This window comes from Aythya fuligula, chromosome 5, assembly GCF_009819795.1.
Source record: "Aythya fuligula isolate bAytFul2 chromosome 5, bAytFul2.pri, whole genome shotgun sequence".
Classification (NCBI taxonomy): domain Eukaryota; kingdom Metazoa; phylum Chordata; class Aves; order Anseriformes; family Anatidae; genus Aythya; species Aythya fuligula.
Window position 1 is genome coordinate 3,866,150 of NC_045563.1, and position 8,717 is coordinate 3,874,866.

The following is an 8,717-nucleotide window of genomic DNA, read 5'->3' on the forward strand; positions in this document are numbered from 1 at the left end:
CCACATTTTGATGGTGAAATACCGAGTACTTTGGGTAGTATTTGCTTTTCTGCATGCAGCAGTTCCTTTCACAAGAACCACTTGGGTAAAATCCAGATCTGTGGCTTGCATCCCTGGGTACAGAGAACTTTCACACAGACCAGAAGCCGGATTTCTGCCAGCACGCAGGGATCTTTTAAAAAATAAAAGTGCTAAAAACACTTTCTAAACAGCCTTCTCTGAAGGATGCTTTATTTGGCAGGGATCACAGCTCGGCTCTCTGTGCCATATTCTCATAACACTTTTGATTTCCAAACTTTAAAAGGCCTTTTAGTGAGATTATTGAAATTCTCCAGTTCTCACGTACTTACACACAGCACCAAGACAAAGTAAGCCTTTTGCTCCCGGAGTTAGCTGTAAGTTCAGGTTGTCCAGTGGATCTGCACTAGCAAGTTAACTCCTGTTTTCATATTTGGATTCTTATGTTCAGGATTATACTTACACATCTACTTCAAGAGTGTCTAAAGCCTTATGTTTTGTTTTTACTGGAGAAATTTTCTATGAAAATCATTTTCTATGCAGCTGGCTGCACTGGGTCGTACTCTGGGACTCAGCCCCAGGACAGTGCAAGTGTTTGCAGACATTTTGTTTAACATCTATAAAGCTGTTCCACGGCTAGCTGTTTCTCAAGCTACCAGTTTGAACTCAGTAGATTCTGTGTTGTTTATTCCAGCTGAACTCACCCAAGTACCAAGGGAGTTATGGTCCTTTTTAGAAGGCCACAGGGAGCTGGGGGCTATGAGGCAGCCACTAACTCAGTTCAGTAACAAATAAACATACACAAGGAAGGGTTATTTAGCTTCGCTTATGCAGGCTTGAGTCATCTTTACAGCAGTTTCTGAAGGAGTGAAGCAGCAGGAAACAAAGATGATCCAACAGGAACAATATCAATGAATTTCCAAAAAGTCATTCAAAAGCTTCTTAGCTAACTGTTCAAAATTAGTGTTACATAAGGAAGACAATGGGGAAAACACAGGAATGAGATAAAACCTGCAACTGTTGCAAAAGTTCAGGGATGATAAAAAGAAAACCTTGCAGTGCTAAAGCATGGGAAATGAAGTTTCAGTAAAGGCAAAGAAGAAATATAAGAAAAATGATCTATACACAGTAACAAGCTGTCAGGTATCTATTATCACAGGACAGAGACTTGGAAGGTCTCACAGCTGAGATCTAATCCCCCAGCAGTCCATTACAAAAAGGAAACCAGAAGCAGAGAGCAGGAAACTGCTCCTTGAAATCCCCACGATACCCAAAGCTTGTGTGACGCCAACAGTTCTGGTCTCCTCCAGTTTGGAAATGAAAAAGGAAAAAAAGGACAGCCACAAAGCTGCAGAAGGCCCTCCAGCCAAGAGATGAAGTTAAGGCTTCCCTGCTCTGAAAGGTGACACAACAAATGTCTACTTGATCACACCCAGCATAAGATATAAAAGGCAAAATTTTCATTATGTCTTAAAAACAAGAACTTGCAGGCATCAAATGAAATTAATATGACGTTTTTAGTAAGGGTTTTTTTTGTTCGTTTTTTAATTTGTTTGTCTGGTGGTTTGGTTTCATTTTTTAAACTTAAAGGCATTCCATTACAGAACTCTCCGCCTTTTGGGGCATCTTCATCCTGGGCTATAAAATTGCCCCTAAAGCAACTAAATTAACAGAAAATAATTCAAGGGCTGTTCAAGATGCCAAACCTCCAGCTCAGGACATCTGTAACACGCAGGTTTCTGAGCACATTCTCCCACTACCCAGCATATCAGTATTGGACTATATAGATTTCTAAGCCATTCTTACAATTTTCTATTACATCTAACACCTGAGAGACAAAGGGAACAAGTAAACCATTTATACAAAAATGTTTTTTACTACAACTGGGAAACTATTTCATTTTTCTCCCCAACAAATAAATGGAAAAGATTCCTAATTATAACTCCTAAATTAGTTCTTCACAATGACAATTTACAATGCGGTACTACCAGTTTACCTGAAACATCTTCCCCACTGTTTATCTGCAGACCCACAAAAAAAAAAAAAAAAAGGAAACAGGAAATCAGAGCTTCCTTTTTCCAGACATAACTCGATTCTGTGTTCTATTTCTGAAAGGTAATGCAATTATTCATCATAAAACAGATGAATCTGTTCAATTTAAAAACGAAACAAGGCACCAGAACAAGTAAAAATAAGTATTTCTGAATTTGAGACTTTTTTTTTATTTATTGCACTAAGGAACAGCAGGGCAGTTTCACAATCTCACTTTCTCCTTTGAAAAGAACTGTAGTATCTCTTAAACCCAAGTGTATTTTCACCACTGAACATAATAAATGTAGGTTTGTCCATTTGTTAATAAATTTGTTCTTAGTGTCTGTGCACAGACTTTGAGAAAAAAAAATCTAAATTCATTCCTTTGTGGACAATTCAACATTTCCTATCACAACGACAAACGCCTGTGATTAGAGCAAGGCTAGTGTTCGGTGAAAATACAGAAGTCTCTGAACCATGCATATACAGGGAAAGATTAACCAGATAGGGGAAAAAAAAAGAGAAAAGAAAGAAAAACAGAACTACCGTTTCTGCAATTGTGCCCAGGAATTCACCTCCTGAGACCGCCATCCCCTACAGGTAACATCGCGAGTCCACGAAGCCCAGCCCAAAGAACCCCGCGCACTACGGCTGCTCAGTGACAAACGCCCGCTCGAAGGCTGTTCCTTATGGAGTGCAAAGTCAGAACTTTTCAAAACCCAGTAATCTTTATACTAATGTACATGTAATTCTTTAATTTCAGTGTCCCAGTAAAATATAAGAAAACAGTCTTTCCACAAGTATAAAATGTGGAAATAGTTTAAAAATAGGGGAGCCATTGTTTTCTAATGCAAATGCAATCATTGGATTCCGTATTTAATCTTGGTGAGACGGCCTCATTGTAAATAATCCATGTTTCATGGCTTTTGCATGCACTTAAATGGAACAAAGCTTGCTGAATGTCTTCTTAAGAGCTCACCAGAACATAAATCATGCTGGAAAGAAAATAAGATAAAAACATTCAGATGCATGATTTTGAAAAAACATTTAATTACACAGTCTTAAGTATTCTCCCGAGGAACAAATCTGCGTGAGCTATGTGGGTTGTGACCGAACATTTTAATTACACACAAAGTCACAACCACGTGAGGGGCATTGGAAAGGGAGACACAAACAGGGAACAGCCAGATGTGCCCGGACCAAGGGACGCTGTAACGGGGACTCCTGTAAAAACTCCGTTACTACAGGCTGTGCTAGAAGCTGGTTCTGGCTTTTGGTTTGAAAGAAGTGGGAGAAAGTACAAGGAGGTGGCACTACCTTTTGTGGCTCCCACCCGTTTTTACTCTTGAAATGATTCTTCTACCTTTAACTTTGACAAATATCACAGTATTCTTCTATTTTTTTTTTCCAGAGAAGTTGTTATTAGATATATTCCCACGTACAAAATGTCTCTTGTGCACTCAGCCCAACCAAAAAACTACAGACTAACAATGAGATGGAGGATAGAGGAAAAAAACTTACCCATATAAGTAGTAAAAAAAAGATAGAAGGTAGAATGCTAATTTGCACCATCCCTCTTTCTGGCAATAGGCTAAGATGTCTGCATTCATGATGGTCGTAGGGTCGTACAGACCGGGGCCGCTCATCACGGGCCTGCTCATGTACCTGGAAGCGACACACAATCAGTTTGCTAATTAGTTTGCTCCCGGTGATGGGAAACGCGGGCTCCTGCCCCCCACTCATTGCCTGACCGCAGAACTGGAGCAAGAATCCCCCCCTCGCAGCCCAGCCAGGTCCTTCAGCTCCACGCAGGAGGCTGCCAGCAGCAAGAGCAGCTTTGGGAGCCCCGAAACAAGCAGGGCCATCAGAGAGCTTTTACAGATGGCGCTGCGAGAGCTCACCGCGGCCACAAACCCAGCTGAAGTCTGGTACACCGCAAGGAAATGGCACCGCTTCACAAATCTGGGATGGGATTCCTTCGCAAAGGGTTTAGAGGTGGAGAAGAGACTGCGGTGTAACCCTGTGCAGCCCACAGCCTCTACTCGTTATAAAAGGCATGCTGGGGCCACGCTGAGGGACTACTCGCACAGGTCAGTGTAAAATGACCCTGCAGATGTCACGAAAAGCAGGCTCCCTGCACAGCCAGCGCTCCGACCCCTCCAGCTCCTGGTGCCAGGACCAGCAGAGGGAAGCCAGGCAGGGAAAACTCTTCCACTGGGCTGTGTTTCGAGCGGATCCGCTCCCTCCGGCAGCTCCCCGCGCAGCTGCACAGCAGAGGGAAGGGCGGTGCTCGCGTCTCACTGGTAGGAAGAAGGCAGGGTTGCCACTCCTACTGCTCGTCCACACCCTGACGTGTCGGCCACCATTAATGTGCACGGCTCTTGTACAACACAAGAGAATAATGATAATTAAAAAAAAAAGTGATAAAGCAAAGCGATGGTTCTTATGTTATAGCCACGACGTAAACTTTCTCGCTAGCGTATCAAAAAGCATCTTCATTTGCCAAAGACACAGAACACTCAACAGGAAGCACTGCGACAGGAGAATGAGGTACAACTGCCATGAGGACAGATACCAGACTCATCAATATTACCTCCAAATATGATAAGCCAACAAAGGCATATTGAGACCCAGTGTGAGCCACTCTGCTGCACAGAGAAACATAACACAGAAGAATGCATGGATGAGGTACTCTGGAAGTACAAGCTGGAAAAGAAAAAGATGAGTTAGACATTTCGATTACTCAAAGCAAAACGTGTGCTGTTTAATCTATTTTGGAGGTAAGCTATTGCTTAAAAATTGTCACTTAAAACAAACGCTAACAAGCTCAAGACTGCAGACGGTGAAAAGAGCAACTAGCAGCATGTGCCTTGCTGTTTTCACCTGGTAATCATAAACCGAGAAGGAAATTTTACAGAATGAAATGCTCAGATAAAGAAATCTTTATTGCTTCTGTTCACTTAAGGGCACTGTTACCAGATTCCTCGCTTTATAAGTGACCTTCATAACACGAGAGATCGTTGAGATATTTCTTCTCATGCAACAGAGAAATATCACCAGGAAACATGCTCCACACAACGGTCGATTGGCAAAAAGATCTTTTGGGCTTTCCTACTTTGCAGTTTTGATTTGATACTTGCACATAGGTGACTGTGCGGATCGGAACTACTGCCAAGACGTGGTGCCCTGGGCAGGGCTGCACCGCACCGGGCCGGCAGCACGGCTGCTGAGCACATCGGTGGGCACGGGCACGAGCACTGCACTGCCTGCAGCACGGGAGGAACAGCCCCAGCTAAAGGGCGCAGGAGCCAGCTTCGCTCTCCTCCACACGGACCTACTGTGCATGCTTGGTAGCATCATGCTGTCCAGCAGAAGGCCGCAGCGCTGGTTATCGATTCTTGGCAGGTCAGAGAAAGCATGAAATGCCGGCTGGGATCAGTGTTATTAACAGGGCTCGCATGGAGAGAGCCGTAGATTAAATGCATGCAGAGAGCCAGCAAAACCTCACACCCACGACAAGACTGAAACTTTCTAAAACAAGTCACCCCGAAGTGGTGTCATTTACTCTTTCATTACACAATTCCGAAGGAAGCAGATGAAGCTTTTGACTTCTCACCCCGGGATCGCTACACCATCTCCTCGTGGAAAACTGCATTTCTACCTCAGAGCTTTAAACTCTGGGTAGTACGACTACTCCGTAGGGTGGCTGCATCGGCGTATCCGTGTTTTGCATTTTTTTCATTCTCTCTAGCCAGACACTTCTTTTAAAGCCCCAAAATAGATTCCTAGAAACCTAAAACCCACCCCCAAACAGACATTCTCACCACCCACTCTGCTACTACATTCTGCTTCTGGAAGCAAGAAGTATCAAAGCAAACTTGCATCAACATCAACACAAATAAGCTGTCATAAAGGAACGGTTTCAGGTAAATATTTTGTCCAAATCCTTCTTGGTATACTTACCATTCACAACTTGGCAATTTTTTATAGCAGAATAAGAGCTCTACCCAAAACAATGCATTTGGCAGCCTGCTGGGACAGATTTACCAGGTCTCACACCTGCAGTTTATTTCACTACACATCTCAAAACATCTTTGTCTTTATCTTGTTTGTTGTAGCCGACTCCCACAGCAGAATTCCTGTCTTGCAAGCCTGCCACATTTCAGCCTCCCTGCCTGTCCTAAAGGAACGCTGACTGAATTGGATTGAATTGGTGATTTTTATCACCAGGTGAGGGAGGAGGGCTGAGAAGAGCCACTACTGTAGCAGGAGCAGGGAAGAGACAACATCGACAGCACGCTAAGCAGCTTCTATTTCAGGCTAATCTTTCTCTGAGGTACCAATTCCTACTGGGATTTTTGATTCTTTTCCCAGAAAAGCACCTCGGTGTGTTCATCCAGCGACCCTTTACCAGGTGCCTGCAGGAGCCTGGATCTTAGCTCCACTCTCAGCAGCTGACCTACTGCCGGGGGAGCAGCCAGCACCCATTTATCCATGGCTTTCAGCTCACCCAGCTGTCGTATCAATGAACTCCGCATGCAGGTGGGTTAGCGGAAGGTTAATATTTGCTGTAAGCATGCGCGTTAGAGTACTCAGAAGTCTGTGACAAGATCATGATGCATAAATGCCATGAGGATTTGCCTTCCCCCACGCCGTAGCAGAAATGACTGTAGAACAGACCAAGCAAGGGAAACTGTTAGATGCTCAGCTCGGCAGGCATCGGCCCTCTCTGCGATGCCATCAGCTGCCCATCGCCTCCTCGCCCCCTCTCGCTGTTGATTTGTGCCTAACAACCCCCCCAGCTACTTTAAATTCATTTTCCATTTGCATGATTTCCTTCACTCTCTAAAGCACGAGGAGGAAGTCCAGGCCGTGCTGCCCGGGCACACTGCTTCAGTCTGGGCACGCCAAGCCAAAACCAAAATCAGGAGAAACGGGCAAAAAAAATAAAAATCTGTGTTATCAAACTGCGTGCTCTTTAACAAGCTCCCCTTTTATTATCAGCCTGGTACAGATGCAAGCAGATAGTTTGCCTCGGATGCTTTTCACAAGCCGAGGAGCGTCAGAGTTGCATCCAAGAGAGGACACCGAGACATCCCTGAGGCTGCAACATGAAACAAAGACGTGAAGGCAAGGCCTGGCACCTTGTGCCGCCCGAAATCCTCGAGCAAGAGCAGAATTTATCCGGCCAGTTATTTTTAACTGGCTTTCTGTCTTCCCAGGCTTTAATAACTGGTGCTGGGGAAGCGCCCTTTGTCTCTGTCCGAAGCTGACCCGCAGGATGCGCGTACCGGGCATGTAACAGTTTTCCCCGCAAGCCAAATCGTTTTCGCACAAGGTATGGAGGGGAATTCATGGAGCTGCTGGAACCCGGCGGGCAAGTCAGAAGCGGATGGGCAGGCACGCCAAACCAGACGCCTGAGGGGTATCGACAACCACCCTAACAACATGGAAGCGGCCCCAAAAAACATCAACCCGAGCAGCGGTACACACCTTTAACGCAATTTTGACTCTTTTAATCTTTTTGACCTTTTCAACTGTCTTTTGTGCCGAAAAGGGTGGAAAGCAGATTGAAAGAGCGTTAGTAGGAGGGCGGGGGAGGGGAAAAAAAAACACCAGCAGGCAGAAAACTCGGTACGAGCCGAGGGGGCCGCGCGATCCCCGCGCTACTTACGGGGTTGAGCGTGTTGCACTGGTCGATGGGGTTCTTGTAGTCCGTCTTCAGCTCGTCAAACGCGATGATCTGCAGGGAGAGAAGGGGACACGGCGGTCAGCAGGGGGCCCGCGGGGCCGGCGGGGCAGGGTGCCGGGTGCCGGGCCGCACTCACGTGCCAGATGGCGAAGAAGATGAGGGCGGCGGTGAGCAGCAGCGCCAGCATGTAGCAGAACGCCGCGAACGTGAAGGCCATGGCGGGGCCGGGACGGGCCGCGCCGCGCCGCGACGCCACAGGGGCCGGGCGCCAGCGCTCGCCGCCGGGAGACGGCCCGCGGAGCGAGCAGCGACCCCTGCTGGGGGCCGCCGGCAGCGCCCAGGGGCGGGAGGGGACGGGAGGTGGGGCCGGGGGGGGGGGTGGCGCCTCCCGGACGCTCCGCGCCCCCCGCGGGACGCCCGCGGCACGGGCGGGGCTGGGGCTGCTCGGGTCCGGTCCTGTCCCCTGCCTTTCTCCCTCTTTTTCTTCTTCTTTTTCTTTTTCTTCTTCTTTTCTTTCTTCTTATCTTCTTTCCTTTTTCGTTTTTTCTTTCTTTTATTTATTTCTTACTTTTCTATTTTCTTTTTTTTTTTATTTTCTACTTTTTTTTCTTTCTTTCCTTTTTCTTCTTTTTATTTTTTACTTTTATTTTTTTTTCATTTTCTTTTCCTTTACTTTTTTTTTTCTTCTTCCCTTTTTTCTTCTATTTTATTTTCTTCTTATATTTTCTTTCCTTTTCTTTTTTCTCTTCTTTCCTCTTCTGTTTTTTCTTTTCTTCTCCTTTATTTTTTCTTTTCATTTTTTCTTTTTCATTTTTTCTTTTTTAACTTTTCTATTTTTCTTATTTTCCTTCATTTTATTTTCCTTTCTTTTTTCTTTTTATCCATTTTTTTTCCTTTCCTTTTTTCCTTTATTTACCTTTCCTTTGCTTTTCATTTTCTATTTTCTTTCTTGCTTTGTTTCTTTTTTTTTCTTTTT

At 45.2% G+C, this 8,717-nt stretch overlaps 1 protein-coding gene across 2 annotated transcripts; it reads right to left on the bottom strand.

Annotated features, from left to right (window-relative positions):
* Positions 1-2,210: 2,210 nt before the first annotated feature.
* On the bottom strand, positions 2,211-8,019 carry CNIH1 (cornichon family AMPA receptor auxiliary protein 1). Of its 2 annotated transcripts, XM_032188758.1 has the most exons (6): positions 7,878-8,019; positions 7,724-7,792; positions 7,543-7,590; positions 4,643-4,755; positions 3,571-3,714; positions 2,211-3,044 (listed from the first exon to the last, which is right to left on the bottom strand). In XM_032188758.1, the coding sequence occupies exons 1-6, from the start codon at positions 7,956-7,958 to the stop codon at positions 3,017-3,019; spliced, it is 483 nt and encodes a 160-aa protein (XP_032044649.1). In that variant the 5' UTR covers positions 7,959-8,019; the 3' UTR covers positions 2,211-3,016. The 2 variants fall into 2 exon arrangements, with proteins under 2 accessions (XP_032044649.1, XP_032044650.1); XM_032188759.1 differs by lacking the exon at positions 7,543-7,590 and having other exon boundaries at positions 7,878-8,016.
* Between the last annotated feature and the right edge of the window lie 698 nt (positions 8,020-8,717).